Source organism: Herpailurus yagouaroundi, unplaced genomic scaffold (assembly GCF_014898765.1).
Source record: "Herpailurus yagouaroundi ecotype Mexico unplaced genomic scaffold, PumYag 159, whole genome shotgun sequence".
NCBI classification, from domain to species: domain Eukaryota; kingdom Metazoa; phylum Chordata; class Mammalia; order Carnivora; family Felidae; genus Herpailurus; species Herpailurus yagouaroundi.
The window spans coordinates 1,717,941-1,741,407 of record NW_024412400.1 but is presented as its reverse complement, the minus strand read 5'-3'; the positions used below and the strand labels follow the sequence as shown (position 1 = coordinate 1,741,407).

General features: G+C 39.1%; 1 protein-coding gene across 39 annotated transcripts in view; it reads right to left on the bottom strand.

The window, feature by feature from the left end:
* The window catches only part of CLASP2 (cytoplasmic linker associated protein 2), a 167,625-nt gene that overhangs the window by 82,171 nt on the left and 61,987 nt on the right, over positions 1-23,467 (bottom strand). For all 39 annotated transcript variants that reach the window (XM_040479605.1, XM_040479613.1, XM_040479608.1 and 36 more), the window contains 9 exons: positions 22,847-22,939; positions 18,777-18,922; positions 16,099-16,234; positions 10,378-10,448; positions 5,883-5,942; positions 4,622-4,699; positions 3,721-3,888; positions 1,441-1,496; positions 88-261 (listed from right to left, as the gene is read on the bottom strand). In XM_040479605.1, coding sequence (XP_040335539.1) covers positions 88-261; positions 1,441-1,496; positions 3,721-3,888; positions 4,622-4,699; positions 5,883-5,942; positions 10,378-10,448; positions 16,099-16,234; positions 18,777-18,922; positions 22,847-22,939 — 982 coding nt within the window. The remainder of the gene's footprint in view (positions 1-87; positions 262-1,440; positions 1,497-3,720; positions 3,889-4,621; positions 4,700-5,882; positions 5,943-10,377; positions 10,449-16,098; positions 16,235-18,776; positions 18,923-22,846; positions 22,940-23,467) is intronic.

Genomic DNA, 23,467 nt, shown 5'->3' with positions numbered 1-23,467 from the left:
AAGAGGCGATTAAGATCTCGTGGTCGCCTGACTTCGCTGAGACCAGGGAGAAAACAACGGACGCTACCCCACGGAGAGCGGCCTTACCTAGTGACGCGTAGGAACCCGGATTCAGGGCCCCTGCACCCAACCGCCCGCTTCGCGCAGACTGCCCGGCAGCATGGTGAGCCTTGGCACCAGCAGCAGCATTCACGTCGATGTCGCTTCGTGAACGCTGCAGGCTTCCGGGAAGGCAACTGGCTTTGCTGCTGCCTGCCGACACTACGGGAAACAGAGCAGAGGCAGCGTATACGATTTAAATGGCCACAAACAGTACGGAAGTTACATCGACTTGAAACCACGACGAGCTAGTCCATGACGACCAATGGTCAAAGAGGGAGTGGTGCACAAACGGACACGGGAAAGCACTTCGCAGTATTTTTAGGTCGGGGTCCTTCCGTTTCAACCCTGTTACCCCTAAATCTTCTTGGACAGTCTTCCCAGTGTTTTTCTGCCTCACTTTCCTCTTGCATAAAATGGGAAAAACCTCTATACTGGTGAAATTCACACAACTGCTCTGTAGATGACGAGATGGTGTCTATGACTGATTCATGAAAATAAAGCACAGGAAGCACTGTACAACATACACGGAGGACAGCAGTGTTTTTCTTACTATCAGAGACATGCAAGGAGAACTACCACTCTAGCATATGGTTATTCAGAAAATAATGCAAATTCTACCCCTCTTAGGCAAAGCAAATTGAGCCATTCAATTTCTGGTCTGTAGTTTTCAGTTTTAAAAATGAAGAGTTTTATAAACTGTGACTTATGATCCATGAATAGGCCATGAAATCGACAGAGTGGGTCATGACCAACATTTTAAGGAAGTGAAACAAAAAACAGTGCATTGCAAGTAAAGGGAAGCGGTGCTTCAGGGAACTTGGATTATACTCTATTCTGTACAGTATATGTAGAACATACGCATATAATTACATACACCCCATTGTACATACTGCGTGTAGTATACGTATATGGTATACAAATGTAGGTACAACATACATATGTGGTATTAGCTTACTGCATAAGATGATGTTCTCACTACACAGTTAAAAGCAGTAACTTTTAAACTGTTCTGATGTGGCCCGTGGTGAGAAAATAATTTTATTATTTTTTTAAACGTTTATGTATTTTGAGAGACAGCATTCGCGTGCACGAGGTGGGGAGGGGCAGGGAGAGAATCCCAAGCAGGCTCCTCGCCATCGGCACAGAGCCCGATCCGGAGCTCAATCCCCGGACCTTGAGATCATGACCCAAGTCGAAGTCGAGAGTTGGCCGCTCAACCAACTGAGCCCACCAGGCGCCCCGAAAACAATTTTAAATAGTAACATGACTTCTAACGTAGCTTTACTTTGTTATTCAGTACAACATGCTTGGACTCTTGCTTAGAAAAAGACAGTTTACCTCTTCCAGCCACAGTCGATGGGTTTGCTGTAGACCATTTGGAAGAAAAAGGGCGACTGCAAGGTAAAAATAAATGCTTTTAGTAAGAAGATGTAATTTATCACTCTTCTCAGAACAATGAAATACTGAGTTTTCTGAAGAGTTGTCTTAATTTCATTTTAATTTTCCTTTTACAAATCACTTCAGAACAGTGTGGTCCCTCAGCTGTGGAGCAGAAATGAAACAACTAGCAGCGAAGAGACCGTAAGCTCTACAAGGACAAGCAACCGGCCTGCTGGTGTTCACTCGGGTCCTCGGCACCCATCACAGTGCTCACCACGCAAGACTCAATAAAGCACACTCCAACCCCTGTACCCCAAGATGTCTTCCTTAGAAGGAGACAGGGGTAGTGTCATCACCAGCACACAGGGAGTTCAGCGTGACCAAAGCCTCTTCACCTAAGCCGTAACGGACGCGGCCAACGGCACTTCAGACAGCTACCGAGTAGGTATCACACCGCCTATGGCAGTGCTGAGCGTAACTGCCTGGGACAAGAGGAACGAGGCTGAGGGCTCCTGCTGAGGATAACACCAACGATTAGAAAGCAAAACAGCTCAGATCATTTCAAAGGATCCATCTGCCCTAGTTATCTTTACAAAAATGTTTTTTAAATGTTTATTTCTGAGAGAGAGAGAGAGAGAGAGAGAGAGAGAGAGAGGCAGAGAGACAGAGAGAGAGAGGGGGAGACACAGAATCCGAAGTGGGCTCCAGGCTCCGAGCTGTCAGCACAGAGCCCGACGTGGGGCTCGAAGGACCGCGTGATACTGACCTGAGCGGAAGTCGGTGCTCAACCGACTAAGCCACCAGGTGCCCCTGCCTTAGTATCTTGATTATCTTTCATTATAATGCTATTCTGCAGCCCATAGGTAAATAATATGTCTAGGTATGTCTAGGGGATCAGGGAAGTTTATCTACAAGTTTTAAAGGTGCGGGAAGAGGAGCAAAGACCCCAGACAGGTCCATGGTAGGAAAGGTTAATTATTCCTACGATAATTACACTGAAATGGATCGTATCTGCTTTTTCACTGGACGTTAAGTACAGCACTCACAAAACACTGGGAGCGCCTTCCTGGATCCTGTGCCCTGGGTGCCTCACTTGCCTCTCCCTCATCCCACTCCTGCATCAGGGCCCCGCCAAGCAACCAGCAACCTTTGTGTGGCCAAGGTCCCACAGGATTACACAGAGGTGAGCTCACAATCTGTGAGCTGTTCTTCCCTGGGGAGACCTGCAGATACTTGTGGCCACCCTAGGGAGTAGACATGGCATCAGAAATTCTAGCAATCTCACAGGGCTAGAGAGAGAGAAAGTTAGGGTTAAGGCTGCCAAGGCAGGAAGGGTTTGAGGAAGCCGATATAATAAGAATGCAATTACACAGAGGTGAGTCAGATACTAGTGAATCTGCCACTGATCCAATTTGCCACTGAGGAATTGGCTCAAGTCTTCAGTTGTGCAAAGGCAAGGAAGGAAAGCAGTGTGTTTACTAGTCACACGGTGCGGTGTAAGGGTTCTGAAGATGACTTCAGAATCCCCATTACAATTCCTCCATTATAATGCCCTAGAAATGGGCGGTCTATTGTACCAACTATTTTGGGGGTACTAAAAAAAAAAATATATACATACATATATATATATATATATATATATATATATTAGTGCTTCCCAAACTTTTTCAAAGGCATGAAAGCACAGACACAAAATCTGAATCACTACACTCTTTGCCTGAAAAGAAGTTACACTAGCATGTAATCCAACCCTTGCAACAACAGACCAAGAGACGAGTAAGTACAGCTGACCTCGAACAACACAGATCTGAACTGAGTGGGTCCACCTACATGAGGATTTTTTTAATACAGTACAGTACTGTAAATGTGTTTTTTCCTTATGATTTTCCCAATATTTTTTCCTCTACCTTCCTTTATTGTAAGAATACAGTATATAACATACATACAGCATACAAAACGTGCCCATCGACTGTTTATGTTCTCGGTAAGGCTTCCGGTCAATAGCAGGCTATTTGCAGTTAAGTTTTGGGTGGGTCAAGTTGTATGAGGATGTTCAACTTCATGGGGGTGTTGATGCCCCTAACCCCCATACTGTTCAAAGGTCAACCACACTTTCCAGTAATCATTCTTTTAAGGCTTGAAGGGGAAGCAAGCAGACACCCAACCATCTAACTTACAGAACTACAGGGAGTTGGAGAGAGAGTAAGAAATCAGTAATTATCATTTATATGACCTTACTTGAGACTTTCCTGTGAGCTAGATGAGGACCTGTCTGATTGTGGAAGAGATGCTACACTGCCAGAACTCTTTAAGTAAGTCTGAAGACTCTTCTGATAAGATGGCTCAAGTGAATTATACAACGTTTCGGCTTCACCAGGAAAGTGGTTTCTAAGACCCATGTATGTCCTGTAAAACAAAAGAACAAGTAACAACAAAAGAATATAAAGTAATAGCTTTACATAAAATGTGCATATTCACGACGAATGAAGATGAGACCATATTAATATATCCACCACCTATCAAGTGAATACTTTCTAAATCTAACAAGTTTTGGTGGAAAGATGGCAGGCTTTTGAGAAAAGATCTCAGTCCAAAATCTGGTCGTGATCCTTACTGTTTGCATGGCCGTGAAAAAACCCCTGAATCTCCAAACTTCTGTTGCCAGTCTACAGAGATAGCATGTTTGCAGGTCATTTCCAAGACTAGACAGTAATGCAGACCCAACTGCTCCACAGTATCAGGTACTTAGCACATTCTCAATAAGTGACAGTTATTTTTATTCATAATGAAAGTGAAGGTGTTATGATGGAATAGGAATACTGACGATGATACAAATGACAATGTGAAGTCCACTGTTAGACGTCCAGTACAGATATAAAAAAAAAATCTCTACTCCCAACATGGGGCTCAAACTCACAACCCTAAGATGAAGAGTCGTAGACTCTACCAACAGAGTCTGCCAGGCAACCCATACATCTAATACAGATTTAATGGAGAAAAATCTATCTCAATTTTACTAAAGGGCTGATGTAGTAGAATACTTGAGACACTGCGTTATTTTCATTCTTCCAGTATAATTCTTTTCAAAGAAAAGATCCAAGTATGTTTAAGATGTGACAAAAAGACATTATAGACTTACTTTCTTGCCTCCACTCTGGCTTCAGCATCAGCATCATGAATCCCCTTCTTAATAGTTTCAACCAAGACAGCTGCATGTCTATTAAAACAAAACATATTACTTTTTTTAAGATTTTGTTATTTTTAAGCAATCCCTACACTCAACAAAGGGCTCGAACTCACAACCCTGAGATCAAGAGTCGCGTGTTCCACCGATTCAGCCAACCAGGTGCCCCAAACACCTTTAGATTCATGAGTAAAACTATATTTCACCACAAATCATACTGCCTAAATGTTACAAATTAATCACAAAGGGGCAGGGGAGGTAAAAAGATTAATTAGTGCATAATAATCTAAGATTGTAAGAGTTTCTGATAATCTAATAGTAACCTCACATATTTCATTCATGGATGGTTTCCTCCTGACAAGTCAAATATTAAAAACTTGAATATAATTATTTTTATAGAGTCCCAATAACGTATAAATGTATAGTGCTTAAATTTTAAATTCTTAACGAATAAAAAAAACCCTTTGGTGTGGTTCTCACTAACCCACCAATGTAGAAAATAATCTGCTAATAGTATAATCAGTTATGATCTGGACCAAGCTAAATAGTAGTTGCCACAAAGAACTTAAAGGAAACTTAGAATTATATCATGCCTACACGAAACAAACTTATTAAAAAAAAAAAAAAAAAGGCTGTGAATAGGTTCTTACAATTTCCATGTAAATGCAGGTATACGCCAAACTTCAAACTTGAAATTGTACCGTGCAAATAGCCAACTAGCTAGCTGGCTGCCTACATTTTTCTCTTGTTCATCTCAGAGCTGCATGAGATACTGCCCAGTATATACCTTACCGATGATACTGGACAGCTGGTATGGAGAAACTTTCCAATGAATCTCTCTCTTCTTAAAATCTTTCTCCTCTGAAAAGAAGTGCCTTCCTTCTATCTTAAATCATTCATTACTTGATTAATTATACCTCAGGAAACCTAGGTCACTTGTCTGGAGATACATTTTAAAATTTCTGTCCAATTTAACCTGCAGTATCTTATTTAATCCATCCTACTTAAGAGATCCTCATTCACCCCATAAGTAAAGAAGAAAATCATAGCTGCACCAAGTAAGAGGAACCAGACTACATTACAGCTTTAAAGGAAAACCAGTATAAATAGCTTTTAAGCAAAAGGAGAAATAATGCAAAACCAATACCATCAACTTCTAAAGAACTGGTGATAATGGGAAGGAGAGGGAAGCAGGAAAGGAAGAGTTAATACATACCTTTCCAGTGAATGAGTCTGCCACTCTTGTAACAATAAATCTAAAAATTCAAATGAGCGCCTGAAAAATAAGTTAATTATAACTAAATGTTATAACACTATGTTATGTTTATTTAAAACTAATTGTTAATTAACACTTTCTTCTACTGTACTTTGTTCTCTGAATTAAAGTACAAGGGGCGCCTGGGTGACTCAGTTGAGCGTCCGACTTCAGCTCCGGTCATGATCTCACAGTTTGTGAGTCTGAGCCCCGCGTCGGGCTCTGTGCTGACAGCTCGGAGCCTGGAGCCTGCTTCGGATTCTGTGTCTCCCTCTCTCTCTGACCCTCCCCCACTCACGCTCTGTCTCTCTCAAGAATAAATAAACATTAAAAAAAATTTTTTTTTTAAAGTACGAGATATTTTTAGGTTATCTTTTTTTTTTTTTTAAGGTTTCTTTCTTTATTTTGAGAGAGAGAGAAGAAGCGCAAGCAGGGAAAGGGCAGAGAAGGAAACGGAGAATCTCAAGCAGGCTCTATGCTGTCAGGGCAGAGCCCTACGCAGGGTAAATCCCACGATCCCTGAGAGCATGACCTGAGCTGAAATCAACCGTCACGCACTTCATCCACCGAGCCAACCGGGTGCCCCATGTTCTTAGTTACTGTAACTTCTCAAATACTTAACTACTTTAAGGCTCCAACTACTCCTATGCTACACAGTTCAAAAAAACCTTCAGGGTTCCCCATGATTTTAACTTAAAATGTGTGTCAATTATAAAACTTAATACTATTTCATTTTAAAAAATACTTATCGAGCACCTACTATGCACTAGAAATTGAAGACATACAAAGGTGACCAAGAAAGATGGACGGATCTTCCATTTCCACATCTGTTTTCTTAACCATGCAAACACGTAATTTTTAATCAAGTGTCTGTATATTTCCTCCTATACCCTCTCGTTCTCAACTCCTTCAACTGTCTCACTCTTGAGCTTCTCTTTCTTGGCATCTGAGGACACAGTTCTCCCCTATTTTTCTTCTTTTATTAACACTTTTCCTCCACCTTCCCTTAAATAAGTTTCACCTGGTTGGCGCTCTTTGTAACCCACCTGTCTCGTAGCCTTTACTTGGGAAACATCACCTGAATCGTCTACACCCTTAGCTCTGACTATCAGCTCTGCTGCTCACATCTAGTCCTTTACCTCCAGCACTGGTTCTTTCATTCGGCCGTGAAGTCAAAGTTTCTACCAGCTCGCGGACATCTCTACACTGGCAGAGACTGTCAGCTCAAACACTACGTACGAAAGAACAAATTAATTCTTACCCTCTCAAATCCACTCTTTTAGCCCATACTGTATAGTTTAGAAAATGTTAAGTTAACTTGCCCAAAGTGATAGGACCTAAACCCTGGCATTCTGACTGCAGAACTCCCAGTGTGAAGCATCTGATCTATATCCAATGATCAAGTTCTCATTTCTATACCCTTAAATCCCTTGGATTTATTTACTGAATAAAATCTGTAATCAGTGATCACCAACACAGCTTACTTCAGACCCTGCCCCTCTTACATGAGCTATAAGAACAATAATTCCTACTTAATTAAACCAATATTTCTCATTGCCCCCTTTTTTTTAAGTATATTTATTTATTTTGAGAAAGAGGCAGAGTACAAAGGGGGTGGGCCAAAGAGAGAGGGAGAGAGAGAGAGAAATCCCAAGCAGGCTCTGCACTGACAGCATGGAGCCCGACGTGGGGCTTGAACTCACGAACCGTGAGATCATGACCTGAGCCAAAACCAAGAGTTGTATGCTTAACTGACTGAGCCCCCCAGGCGCCCCTCTCACTGTCCCTTTTTAATCACTGGTCATAGCTGAAATAAAAAGATGGATGACATTACCTCCTCACCAAAAACTGTCCGAGTATGAAGCAATGTCGAAATTTCTCTTCGTAGACGTTCACAGCCCTCTACACTGACTTTAACCTACTCCTGGCCTCCCTCCCCCACTCACATCAGCCTCTTTTCCTACTGTAACCTTCCGTTTATCACGTGTTCTGGCCTCAATGGCCAGTCTGACGGCTCTGCACCACTCAGAAGCTTTACATCTCTGCCTAGGTGACACCCACTCAATTCCCCGACAGTTACTGAATTGCTTCCCATTTTCAAGGCATTTGTTTTTTAAATTAAAAACCTTTATTAATGTTTATTTTTGAGAGAGAGAGAGAAACACACAGTGCAAGCAGGAGTTGGGGAACCGAGAGGGAGGGAGGGAGACACAGAACCGGAAGTAGGCTCCAGGCTCTGAGGCGTCAGCACAGAGCCTGAAGCGGGGCTCGAACTCACAGACAGCGAGATCACAACCTGAGCCAAAGTCTGACGGTTCACCTAAACGACTGAGCCACCCAGACACCCCTCAAGGCAATCTTATGACGCGTTTCCGGACTCCCTCTTCTCTGTTACACTTTCGTATTTCTCTAGCTACCACTTTCCTCGGTGTTAAGAGACAGAGACTGGCAAACCTCTTCGGTAAAGGGCCAGGCACGGAGATTTTAGGCCTTGTGAACCACAAACAGTCTCTACCTCGTACTTTTCTTCTTTCTCCCTTTATAACCACCCTTCAAAAATGAAAGAAATAGTCTTTGTTCGCAGACTGCATCAGACTAGACTGTTGGCCGGATTTGACCAGCGACCTGTCATTTGCTGACCCTGGACATAAGAGACAGGTGACAGAACACTTGTCACCAAAACTCTGAACCACTTAAAGGCAGTAATACCTCTTTCGGCTTCTTCCTAGCAAAGTACTTAAATACATATATTTATCAAGTAAAAAAAAAAAGAGATTCTTTACAATTTTCTTTGTTTTGTTACTCAAGCAATAATGACCGAAGGAGTAAGAACAGATTTTATAAGCATATAGGAACAGAGGTAATATCAAACATGATCAGATAGGACTATAGTTTAAATTGTTTTGAACTAAACATCCTTCACTGCAAATATAAAAATGTAGTTTGATTTTCTTATATCTGCTGTCTTGCAAAAATTGTTTGAGATGGTTTTTGAATAAAATAAATCAAACCAACAAAATTTTATTTTTTATTTATTTTTTATTTATTTTTTTATTTAAAAAAAATTTTTTTTTTCAACGTTTATTTATTTTTGGGACAGAGAGAGACAGAGCATGAACGGGGGAGGGGCAGAGAGAGAGGGAGACACAGAATCGGAAACAGGCTCCAGGCTCCGAGCCATCAGCCCGGAGCCCGACGCGGGGCTCGAACTCACGGACTGCGAGATCGTGACCTGGCTGAAGTCGGACGCTTAACCGACTGCGCCACCCAGGCGCCCCCAAAATTTTAAAGCAGTTAAGAAATTGAGATCGGGAAAAGAATATGAATTCAAAACAGATGGGTACATGCATCATACTAGCATATAAAATATGGTACTTAAAAATGTCTTTAAAGTCATTTCTAAAGCTTATTTTTAATTGTAGTTGACATACAATATTATATTAGTTTCAGGCATACAAGCTAGTGATGTGACATCACAAAATGCTCACGATAGTTATTACCTGTCACCATACAAAGGTAAACAATATCATGATTATGTTCTCTACGTTGTACTTGACATCCCTGTGACTTATTTAAAGTTCAAGTTGGCACCTCTTAATCCCTTTCAATCTATTTTGCCCATCTCCCTCCCCTCTGGCAACCATTAATTAGTTTTCTGTATTTATGAATGTTTGTTCATTTGTTTTGTTCTTAGGTTCCACATGTAAGCGAAATCACATAGTATGATTCTTCAATTTTTTCTGTAGTATCTATATATTTATGTATTTATTTCTGCATTTAAGTTAAGTAAGTAAGTAAGTAATCTCTATACTCAACATGGGGCTCAAACTCACGCCCGAGATCAAGAGACACGTGCCCTTCTGACTAAGCCAGCCAGGCGCCCCTGACTCTTCACAATTTTCTTAAACATCAAATGTACAAATCTTGTTTTTGTTGTCTTTAGTATTGATGGTGATCCCGATGGTGTTAAAACCAGCAGAAATCACAAGACAGAGAAAGACTGACAGGCTGACCTGGTGTGGCTGTTTATTCTGTCCCAAACACTATAATGAATTCTACTCATGTGGATCTGCCTCATTTAATCCTCACAATGGCATGGGGTCGATATCATCAGCGGTACTAACATACACACACACTGACGTGCAGAGCAGTGTAAATTGCCCAAGTAGAACAGTCAAGTGGCAGTTGCGGGACTCTAGCAAAGGCCTGATGCCAGACTCCATTCTCTCTGAAAATGAGGCAACGAGTGGCCCAAAGAAACCAAAGCTTAAAAGGAGAAATCTGGAAAACACGGGTGGTTGTAATGGTCATTTCTTTTTCCTTGTAGGACACGAGATGAAAAAGTTTACTAAGGTTTCTAGAAGGTAAGAAATTTGTGACAGCTAAATTTTGCACCAGAATTAATAATTTAACATAATATAAAACTATACTAAATTAGTTTTTTCTCAAAACTTACCTCCTTACAGGAACTGATTTTGATGTGCAATTGCTTGTGATTAAAGGTATAAGTCTGGGTACATGAGTATGCTGAAAAAGATGTTTTAGAAAAGGTTGAGAAATATAGTCCGCTTCACATAATCTCTTCTATTTGCCTTACACCCAAGTATTTAGATATATTAGAACAGAACAAAAAGACCATAAAATGAGATCTGGAAAGAAATCAAACCTGTCAAACAGTTTCCCCCACTTAAATAACAGTAATGGTGATATAGTTTCAGAAGGCCAGGTGTGGCTGTAATACTACCTAAGAGAAGTTAATTGTGTAACTGCAAAGAACTGTTGGGGCAGTGTGTTTGGGGGCGGGAGCCCTAGCAGGACTGGGCTCGCATCTGTCAAACTCTCTGAAGTGCCACAGCTACGGCCGGTGGAAGAGAATAATTAGTAGGCCATCAAAGCGAGTAACCAGAGTGAGCCTGCAACCCTACCTGCTGGGAATGCACTCGGAAATGGTGATTTTATTTTTTTTAAGTTTTTTTTTTTTTTAACGTTTATTTATTTTTGAGACAGAGAGACACAGAGCATGAACGGGGGAGGGGCAGAGAGAAAGGGGGACACAGAATCGGAAGCAGGCTCCAGGCTCTGAGCCATCAGCCCAGAGACCGACGCGGGGCTCGAACTCACGGACCGCGAGATCATGACCCGGGCTGAAGTCGGACGCTTAACCGACTGAGCCACCCAGGCGCCCCAGGAAATGGTGATTTTAATGGAAGTCTCACTGTGGCTAAACCACAGCTGTCTAGAATTCAGGTAAAGTTCAACAGATATAATCTTTTGATTTCTATTAGTAATTTTACATTCCTCTAGTGAAGTAAACACTAAAAAGTGCACAATAGACAGAAGGATAAAATAGTAACCTAAGCATACATAGTTGATGCTTCACATACCCTATTTTTTCTTCTGAGCTAATGGTACAGGCCAGATACCTAGGAAACCAGCTCTGAGATGAAGTCTAGCATGTGGGATACTCCCAAGTGCCCTTGGGATCAACACCTGTGGAAGGAAGGCAAAGGAGGCAGGGGTGGGCGGAGGAAGAAACCCATCTGTGATTGGGCCTTAGGATCTCTTCGCTAAAAGCCATTAGGGAGCTCTGGAGTTAAAATGGCCCTTCAGAGCAGCTCCAATTGGTTCCGAATGGCCCCAACGTCAACTTCCACATCAATCAGTTGTTGCGTGTGGGCCATAATGGGAAGGGGCAAGACCCTGGGGAACGCAGCTCTCTGCAGCTAAAGACTTTCTGCCAAAAGTGCTTCCGGTACTGGAAAAACAAGTCTTTCACGGAAGAGGAGTGTGTGTGGCACATCTGTGAGCTAGAGTGAACTCAACCAAAATAAAAGAGCCAACTTTGTTCAGCTGCTTCAGAGGGAGGCTACCTACAGACCTGAAGCTGCTCCAATGAGAAGTGCACAAGAGAGTGCTGACCTGTGGGCTACTGAACTTACACTCCGCACAGAAGGGCTCTGTGGACTTGCTCCCTACAGCACCCAGAAGCGCCTATTCCCAAACACTGCCACAGACCTCGAGCCCACGGAGACTCTCCAGCCACAACACACTGCGTAGGTCTTCCCTACCTTCCTTTTCTTCCCTTCGTAACCTCCCCAAACCCAACTGCTGATGAACACGCATTCAACACAGTGGCACGTATGGAGAGATACACTGACCTAACTATTGTTATGTCACATTCAGGGAGAGCTGTACCCAAGGAAAACAAAAAGTGAACGTTACAATTACAGACGAAGCGTTCAACCAAACACCAAGTCGGACAATTTAGGTTTTAGTTTATGAATGCAAGTTGACAACCGAAAAATAAAAACCTTCTTTAGAATTAAAAAAAGAATTAGAAGTCAAAGACAGCAATCTAAGGAAGGAGTCTTCTGGGAGACCAACAAAATAGAAAATAGGAAATAACATAAAACAACAAAACCACCTGATTTGTATTTTCAGTGAGATGACAGGATAGTGTATCAATAACATTAAACAAGCTTATGAAAAATAAGCAGTTTGAAAACAATGTATGATGTATAAGGCCTCAGAATGGCAGCATGGGTATTGTCACATAAGTAGAATTTAAAGGAATTTTTCTTGAGAACATACACCTGTAAGGCAAAAAACAAAAAAATTATCCAAGAAATGATAAATGATACTGAAGGTTCCAAAACTGTGTAACAAGAGTAACAGGGAAAAACAAAACACAAACCCAAAAACCTAGCAAAGAAAACAGAAGCAATAAATAAATGATCCACAAAAATTAATACAACTTAAGGAAAATTCACCTTCATCAGAAACTCTTACACACTGTGGAAGGAAAGCACTAGTGAACTTGGAAGGCCCTGCTGCAGGAAAACTCCTAACACCTGGAAAGCTTCCGCAAGTTTTTATTTTTGTTTTTCTAGGAAAGAAACAAGTGGGATCTCAGTTCTTAGAGACACAATAAAAAGTTAAGATAATTCTGCATGGAAGGTAAGTAATTCTGAGAAAAAAGGAATATGAACCTGAAGTCCAACTTTTTAGCTCTGTTAGGGTAAAGAAAAGTCATTTTAAAATATGCAAAAGTAAATATACATGAGAATTGAGAACACACTAAACCAAACAGAAATTAGTCAGAACTACTTAAAAAAATGGGTGGGAAGAGCCAATGGCCAGGAGAGAAAGAAGTAAAAAAACTACAATTTCCAACTGCTGCACATGAAAATGTTTTTATTCAATTTAACATTTGAGGGGAAAATGACATGAATTAGACAAAAGGTAGTCTTTTTAAAAGGTGGGGGAAGCAAAACAGGTTCTATTCCTGACACTGATAAAGAATAAGGAACTTCTAAGAAAATAAGAAACAGGTAAGAAAAAGCACAATGAACAGAAAACAGAAATTACAGGAAGAAATGCTATTTCAAAATGGTAATAGTAAAAAACTTTGACCATACATAAAATAAAGTAAGAACTGTTAGGAAACTGAAATTGACAAAAAACAGAATCAGAATTTTTTAGATAAATTACCTTTTTTAAAAAATGAGACCATGAAGAATTGGAATAATAGAAAATATCAAGTTGGATTTAGAGATGAACAAAGTACTTCATAAACAAATTCCGTAGTTTGCAAGTACTAAAAGACTACCTATATAAATTTATGATGTACCGCTACACAAATAAAATTTAAGGCATTCACTGAAGAAGAAACCGTGTAATCAAATTCTCTAGTTAGAAGGTAATGAAATTATAAACTAAGGACAAGAGCAACAAAAGAACCATCTGAAAACCAAGTATCCTTAGGTAACTCAAAGAGGATGTTGAAATGAAAATTACAAGTGATAAAGAAATAGAAAGAGGATGTGGTAACTCCAAATGATTCATGCCAAAATCCAAGAAAACCTACGGCCTTATAACATTACAAAACAAAAACTGTAACAAATTATCTAAGGACATACTACAAAGATCTAAGGGGGGAAAAGGAGCCAAAGCAGGCCAAAGAAAGGAATTAAGAAACTTATAGGAACTAAAAAGTTAGAAAAAACTGAAGAACATCGCTGGAACCAACAAAACTAAAATTTGAGGCTTATAAAAGAAACAATGCCTCTGGCAAGTTAAAAAAGAAAAAAAAAAAAGAAAATTAGTATTAAAACAAGAAAAAATGGTACAGAACCACAGCGCTACAGAGGCATTATTTTTTTTAACTTAAGAGAAGGCAGTATACCACCTCGTGCTGAAGATTCTTAAACTCTATATGAAAAGAATATTGTAAGAAAATACAAGTAACCAACGATTCAAAGTGAAATGCAAAAGGGCCCAGGGTCTAAAACATTTGAAAAATTATTATAGAACTTCCAAGGTCAGCAAGCCCTCACAACGGAATAATGTAATAATAAAATATATAAAGTAAGAAAAGTACAGGAAATTCTAAAAGGACGCATATATTAAAATGAATGCCAAAATCTGAAGTATTAGCCAAATGAATCCAGCAGTATCGTTAACAAACAACGGCCAAGCAGAATCCAGTTCAATGAATGTCCAATGGATAACTAAAAAGAGAACCATTTCTAAAGATATTACACAGATAGCTGATAAGATTTCACATCTATTCCTGATCAAAATTTAGCAAAATACGAACAGAAGTAAGTTCCCCTAACCTAATATAGAGTATCCAAAGAAATCTGCACCAAACATCATATTTAAAGTACTCCCATTAGACTCAAGACAAAACAAAGACCTCAATAATTTCTGTTATTTTTCTGGATTTAGAGAACCTTAAAAAAATATTAAAACAGAAAAAACGGACCATCTTCAAAGATAAATTCATAGCTTTTTAAATAGCCATTTGATTTTACTGCTGAAAAAACCTTCTGGTGCAGCAACATCAGAAAGAAATTTCATTCCTTTAATAGGAAAGAATAAACTGACCAAAGAAACTGAATAGGAGCTCAGGAAACAAACCCATACACTTAATGGAAATTTACTATATGAAAATGCTGCCGTTGCAACAAAGACTGAATTATACATGCCACTGAGTCAACTCATTTTGTATTTGGGGGGAAAATCATGTTAGATATCTGTATTTCACACAGAAACAAAATCCAGTTAGATTTAAACATAACAAACAAAATTATAAAAATGTTAAACTGGATATTTTTATAATTGTGAAATAGGGAAAGTCACTTTAACTATAACAAAAACCACAAAAGGAACATTGTCTCAATACATAAAAATTTAAAGGTTCTCTATATAACAAACAATAGTTTAAACAACAATTTGAAGAACTGACAGACCGGTAGAAAACAGTACCTGCGACATATGTAAAACATATGTAACACAGAATCAATATACTTATGATATATAAAAAAGACCTTAGAAATCAGTGAGGAGAAACTGTACCAAGAGTATAAACTGGGCAATCCATAGAAGAATTCTGAAAGGAAAAAAAAGTAGCCAATGTCTCTAATAAACTAAGAAATGCAAAGTACAGAATATGAAATAATATTCCATGTATTAAATTATAAGACCTGTAAGTGACTGATAATACACAATGTTGGTAAAGGATGGAAAGGAAGGACTCCATAAAGAGGACTTAATGTCAATGCCTTTTAACAGAGAACCAATCTAGACGTTAAGAATTAAACGTACAGACAAGAGAAGGTGCCCAAGTTCATGAAGTTGAAAAAAACCAAGTGAGAAAGTATTATTTAAATATAGGTAAAATATAAACATTAGGTTTATATTTTGTAATAAATACTGTTTGTATAGGCATAGAACAGACGTTTGCAAAAGTATATACTGAATGGCTAGACTGATTAATGGTAGAAGAGAATTCAAGAGGGGAGATTTATTTTTTGTAACTGTTCTTTTGGGGGCACCTTCAAGATATTGAAGATGAGAAATATTAAGAATTTGCCTATCATACCACTGCCTGTAACAGTTTTACTGTTTGATATCTGCCCGTTACCACCTGTAACGTAATTACACATACACCTAAGTACATGCACACGTGTATATCACATTCTGTATGCAAGCGTATTTACTTCAAAATCTTCTGTATTATTTAAATGTTCTATATAACTGTAATAAGCGTGTATTGCTTTTATTTCATAAATCAGTGCGTAAATAAGTAAATAAATAAAAATGCCGATGACTTAATTATGTATGTTGAAAAAGAGGGAGGGGAGGAGAGAGGGAGGAAGACAGAAGAACCTACCCGAATGATGAACCTGATAGCCGCACATCCAGAAGTTGCCATGACTTTTGCACTATTGGGGACGAGATTAAAAAGCGTAGGTACAATGGCTTCAGCGCCATGATCGAACTTGTTTCCCAAAACTGCTGAAAGATGTCTACAAAGGAAGACCAAAGAATGTTGTTTTGTTTTTAAGTTAATGGTTAAGTATAGGTAGAATCAGATACTTTAAAAATATTCTCATTGAATTAACTTAAAATTTTTATCTTAAACAGTTCGAACGGCAGAAAAGCAAAAGAGGAAGGGAAGTGCAAATATTACTCGCTTCCCTCTTTCCCCCCTTTCAACTGTCCAGTCCAAAGCCGAAACTGGCATTTTACGCTCTCTTTACAATGGCAAAGAGAAGCCATCTGATCTCAGAATTTAGCCATTATCTTGACAGGTAAAAACATTCAGCCCTGATTGCCCTGACCTCTATTAGTCTTCATCCATCAAGCATTTCTATTCTGACGCTCCGACATCGATCTTAAATTCAACGTATGTTCAAAATCTTACGCAAATCACTGCTCCTCAAGGCAGCCACTATTTCTATTAATGGTACTACCACTATTTTAGTCAGCAATACTCCACCTTTGGGGTAGGGTTTCAGAATTTCTGACTGAAAATACACCTCTACTACACGCTAGTTAGCTGGGTGACCCAAAGGACGTCCGTCTTCTCTTTCCAATCCTGTAGTTAAACAACGAAATTCAGTCTTTAATTGCGTGATTTAGTTAGGACACTTAGAAAGGATGTTGTCATCACGCACACTTCTCACAATGCTTGCAGTATTGGTTCTGTTCTATGTATCTTATTTAAAATACACTGTTGGGATACAGTTAGCTCCAAAACCTCAGGCTCTTGATTCAAAGAGGAAGTCTGACTCAGGCTTATTTACTAGTGTTCAGTTATACTTTCAGTTTTCGAATGTCTAGACTCGTGGGCAAAAAGGAACCTCAAACCAGAAGCAAGCAAACAGATAGTGTGGTCGTCCTTTAGAAAGGGAGTTTTGTTCCGGTAGGCAGGTGAGGCACTTGGGAATCAGTGTGATCTTTATCAGTCTATTGGAAGGAGCCTTGTTTTGGAACTGCTTTAGTGCCATCCCCATACAACAGCCTCTCTGGGACCTCTACCGAATGTCCTGGGTGTTCAACTGGGTTTCTGCATCCTACTCCTCAGAACTTGAATCTCTCCAGCTCACATGAGCTCTGGGAGCTGTTGTTTACCTTCTAGCTCCCAGCAACAGTTCTTTCGCAACCTCAGGGAGCTGCACCTTTCACACGCACAGATCACTATTAGGCTAGACTCATGGGATACACCTGACGCAGCGCCATCTCCACAGCTCTTTTCCGTTTCTCTCCCTACTCTCCCGGATTCTGCATCGCAAATGGTAACCACTACAGCCTTCCGCAACTCCAGTCTGTTTCTTCTTCAACTCGATGGAACTGTCTTGCTCCGCTTGGTTTCCTTCTTCCTTCTCCAAGGTCCAGAAAGTGTCTCTTGGTCACACTGTGCTGATCATACTGCTCAACTGATTGGGTTCTTTCCAGAATCAGAGTCCTGCTCTGTCCACTGTCCACCATCTATGAGCAGCTGTTCTACACGTTTTATCCACTTTCCTGCAGGACAGCCAGTCCTGTACCAGCTCTGTTGCATCATCAGCTAGAAGCAGAACTCTCGCCATGAAATATTTTTCAAGGTTCTATTTTGTAGATTTTTGTTTTCCTTTTTATTACTGCTTTTTAGAGACGCTCAGTTATTTTGTACATTGACTTGCATCTGGCATCTTGCTGTCGTCCCTTAATTATGATAATTTACCTATATATTCTTGTGGTTTTCTGCATGGATAATTGTATCATCTGTTAATAATGTCAGCTTTGTTCCTTTTCTAGCAATCCTCATAGTTTTTATTTCCTGGGCTTTTTCCTCCACTGCTGTGACCAGGACAGGATTCTGATTAGAAATATTAATAGTAGACATCTTTGTGTTCCCTATCTTCAAAGGAATGTTTAGACAACAGCAGTACTCATATCAGAAGTAGAGGTAAAAGAAATATAAGTGTCATACCATACTAGAATTTTGGGAGAATATTAACATACGGAATAAACTTAGATATTGATAAGCTAATGACACACGCTGCAGTTCCAGAATAATTGCTAAAATTTCAGAACTGGAAATCCAAATCAGTTACTATCCAAATCAGTAAAGAGAAAACTGAATAGTTCTCAGACCCATTCATTTTCTTCTTACGCACTCAGTGATCAAAAATGAACCGGTGGGCTTTAGATATATAAGCACATTTTAACGGTTTTGTTAAGAAAGATTAAAAAAGAAAGGAAAGGAAAGGAAAGGAAAGGAAAGGAAAGGAAAGGAAAGGAAAGGAAAGGAAAGGAAAGGAAAGGAAAGGAAAGGAAAGGAAAGGAAGGAAGGATGAAAGAAAAAGAAAGAAAGAAAAAGAAAGAAAGAAAGAAAGAGAAGAAAGAAAGAAAGAAAGAAAAAGAAATCACACAAACTGAATCCTTATTTATAATAAAAATTATTTTTGGATCACACACATGCTGTTTTTGGGTTATCCTGCTACTGCTTTACTTAATGAGCACTGAGTCACTGAGTACTAAATTTACTCATAAAAAATACAAATCCAAAAAGAACATACTTACGCTACAGTAATGCAAGCTTCTCTAACCACTTGGGATCTAAGATCCTTTGCTGAAAGTTTAAGTGCTCCATCCAACAAGCGTAAATGTTGGAAGAAGCAGTCATATTGTGCAGCTCCAGCAACAAGCAATGATCGAATTTTCTTAAGCTAAAGTAAAGAGAATTCTCATTATTGACATAAACAGTGTCAGTGCAAAAAAGAAAAAAAAAGTTACCAAAACTTCATTATTTAAACAAAATTTAAAAAATAACATTTCAGTATATTCATATGACTACATTCAGACCTTTTACCAGCATTATATGTATTTTATAAACATGCAAACCACAAAAAGCTTTCTGGAAAAGAACATTATATATAGATTTAGTTATATACATAATGGGCATACATGATGCATGGATAGGTAAGTAAATCTTAAAGTTTTAAGGGAGTCTTTTTATTGTGTAAAATACACATTAACATAAAATTATTTCAAACATTTTAAAGCATACAATTCAGTGGCATTAAGTACAGTCAAAATGGGAAACCATCACCACTATCTCCCAAGGAGATTATTTTTAAAAGAGCCAGATTTGCAACCTGCACTCACCCATAAGCAAAAGTGCAGAATCCAATGGACCGACTACTGTGCCAGCTTCGTGTTTTAATACGGTCACAGGTACTTTGTGAAATAAATAGCTCTTTCTCCCTATTTCTAACCTTTAGCATGACTTTTTAATACAGGATTGACAAATGTGTTCCATGTTAGCACCCGACATACCTAATAAAATCACATAATCAAAACATACCCACCAGTGCACATCTGTGCTCACACATAATGAGAAGCTAAAAGTTTACCCATCATCTCCATTATGTATAATTTCACAGTAAACTCTGAGGTTCTCTAAAATTCTAAGAGATCTTTATAAATCAGACGGATTAACAATGAAAACGATACAAAAGATACTATAATAGTACAAAAAAATCTGAAAGAATAGTTACGTAATCTTAAAGCACATAATGAAGGGAAACTATCATTGAAGTCAGAAGACACCTAAGCAAGAGTAACTAAAAACAAAAATCACAATACAGTAGGAAAAAATTACTTGTAACACAGGAGTACAATACACAAAGAATGACAATAAAGTGAGACAAAGACAAATAACCCAATATTAAATTGAGCCAAATAAATACATGAAAATGTGCTCACCCTTACTAGAGACAAGCAAATGCTAATTACAATAAAGACACTTCATTTTTCCTCATCAGACTAGCAAAACTTAAAGACTTCACTGCATCCAGTATGAGAAAGAAAACAGACGCTCTTATTGTAAGGAAGATTACGAGCTACTGACACCTTTGTTCAAAACATTCTGGCAATATCTACTAAAATAAAATTGTATCTATTCTTTACCCAACAACCTCACTTTAAAAAATTTAGCCTACAAAAATAGAAACACCAGTGTTATAAATGTGTATAAGGATGTTTATTGCAATGCTGTCAAAATAGCAAAAAAGAAAAAGCAACTGTTAAGTGCACCGAATGGGAAATGGGTTAGTAAATTACATGGTATCTTTCAACTAAGGAATATATGTACATATTGATCTGTGTTCAATAAATATCTGAGCAACTATTATATGCTTGGCACCTACAGCAAATGTACTGAATGGGCACAATTTATGAAAGTGAATGAAAGTAAGTTATTAAGTAGTATATCTAGTATGATCTCTATTTTTATAAAAGGAGTGGGGGGGCTGTTTATTTTATCATACATATATAGAGAAGAGGGTATACTACAAAATGAAAACATTTGTTTCCCTAATACGAAGTAAACTATTAACTTTTTCCTTATAAAACTTCTGTACTGTTTCACTTACTAAAATGAGCCTATGTCACTTTTCTAATTAAAAAAATTAGGGGCTCCTGGGTGGCTCAGTCGGTTAAGCCTCCGACTTCGCCTCAGGTCATGATCTTGCGGTTTGTGGGTTCGAGCCCCGCGTTGGGCTCTGTGCTGACAGCTCAGAGCCTGGAGCCTGCTTGGGATTCTGTGTCTCCCTCTCTCTCTGCCCCTCCCCTGCTCGTGCTCTGTCTCTCTCTCTTTCAAAAATAAACAAACATTACAAAAAAACTTTTTTTTAAATTAAAAGACCATCTATATGTTTCCAAAAGGGTTGTTTCAAAGTAAAAGAAAAACACTCATTTTTTTAAAAAAGTAATCTCACCCAAAGCGGGGCTTGAACTCACAACTCCTTGGACTCCCGACCCCAAGGATTAAGCATTGTATGCTCCAATGACTGAGCCAGCCAGGCACCCCAACAGGAAACTCTTAAGTACCAAGTTTGTGTTTTATATTGACAACATTTAATTTGTCCTGTTTCTCCACAGATCCCCTATGATACAGGTCGTCCTGTCTCATACTAATCTCAGAGCTGAAGACAGAGTAATGAGCCATATTTAACAAAGATGGGACACATTTTCTGTTAAACTACTTTAATACTTTAAAATATGTAAACTTCCTATTAAAGAGAAGCTAACATTCTTTTGTTTGTAGCATCATAAAGGCCAATTTTCAGAAAGCCATATGCGATTTATTAATGAAAGTGGAGGCTGAGAACAGGCTGCTCTCCAAGTGGAAGACTTCAGATGGAACCCTTTCTCTGGCTTTTTGGGGGTACTGAGGTACTTATTTGGAATCTCAGATGTAAATCTGACAAATTTACAAATTTTAACATATACAGTCCTTTGTCAATGTAGATGTTATTTTAAAAATATTTATTGGGGCGCCTGGGTGGCGCAGTCGGTTAAGCGTCCGACTTCAGCCAGGTCACGATCTCGCAGTCCGTGGGTTCGAGCCCCGCGTCAGACTCTGGGCTGATGGCTCAGAGCCTGGAGCCTGTTTCCGATTCTGTGTCTCCCTCTCTCTCTGCCCCTCCCCCGTTCATGCTCTGTCTCTCTCTGTCCCAAAAATAAATAAAAGTTGAAAAAAAAATTAAAAAAAAAATAAAAAGATTTATCAAATATTTTATCAAGGAATTTAGGCTAAATAAAATATTCTTTTGCAAAATAAGATTTATTTATTTACTAAAAAAAAATTTTTTTTTTTAACATTTATTCACCTTTGAGAGACAGGGAGTGAGCAGGGGAGGGGCAGAGAGAGAGAGAGAGAGAGAGAGAGAGACAGAGACTCCCAAGCAGGCTCCAAGCTGCCAGTGCAGAGCCTGACGCGGGGCTTGAACCCATGTACCGTGAGATCATGACTCGAGCTGAAATCAAGAGTAGGATACTTAACTGACCGAGCCACCTAGGTGCCCCCTAAATAAAATATTCTTTTTAAAAAGTTTTTAAAAAATATTTATTTTTGAGAGAGAGACAGAATACAGTGGGGGAGGAGCAGAGAGAGAGGGAGACACAGAAACAGACTCCAGACACTCGAAGCAGACTCCAGGCTCTGAGCCATCAGCACAGAGCCCGACGTGGGGCTCGAACCCACGAACCGTGAGATCATGACCTGAGCTGAAGTCCAGCTTAGCCGACTGAACCACCAGGCTCCCCTAAATAAAATATTCTTAAGCATATGAGACTTTTTTCTTTTCAAATCATGGGTGAAAAATATTTATTGTACTCAGAGAGATGTATACGAGGAAAGAAAGCAAGCCAGACACACATACTGTCATCGATTTCTGTCAATACTATGTGACTATCGAGCATGCAGGCAAAGCGACCTGCTTTTCTGGAAGCCCTTCTACGAGCTGAGGACACTGCTGAGGAACAACTACGTTCGTCACAGCCCACAGAGCCACTGCCCTGGGACATCAGCGAAGCTCACATTTTCCTGGTCAGACAAGAGGTGGCACATGGAGAGAGACAAACAAATGTGTGAGCCAGGCTCCACTGCACTGATCAGCACGAACAATGAAAACTAACCCTACCTAAGCGAATTCCGATCACCTCAAAGTATTTTCCAGAAAGAAATGTTAGCTATCAAACTCTCTCTTTCATAAGCAAATACTATGTAGTAATATTGCCCAATGTCCATGTCTTTGGAACAGTGAAAAAAAGAGGAAAGGAGTCAGAAAACAAAAAATAAAACTTACTGCATTGGCACGCTGATCCCAGTCATGTTTGTCATCTGACAATATTTCCCTGATTTTATTTAATGTTTCTTCAAGTTCTCGACTAGAATAGATCTTAAAGATACAAAAGTATACCATTAATATTTCTTGTCATTCAGCAAAATCAAAACTGTGCCCCGATATTTACAGTAATCTTTCAAGTAATAAGATTAATTCTCATTCTAGTACCATTTTATTTTTAAATAAAATGCTATGTAATTTATTTTGTATGGCAGTGTTACTGCTCCCATCTTATTTAATTTACATCCAGGTTAGTTATATAGTGGAATAATGATTTCAGGAATAGATTCCAGTGATTCATCCCCCATGTATAACACCCAGTGCTCATCCCAACAAGTGTCTTCCTTAATGCCCCTTACCCATGTAGCCCACCCCCTACCCCAACCCCTCCAGCAACCCTGTTTGTTCTCTGTATTTAAGAGTCTCTTATGTTTTGTCCTTGTTTTTATATTATTTTTGCTTCCCTTCCCTTATGTTCATCTCTTTTCTATCTTAAATTCCACGAGTGAAGTCACATGATATTTGTCTTTCTCTGATTTCGCTTAGCATAACACCCTCTAGTTCCATCCACGTAGTTGCAAA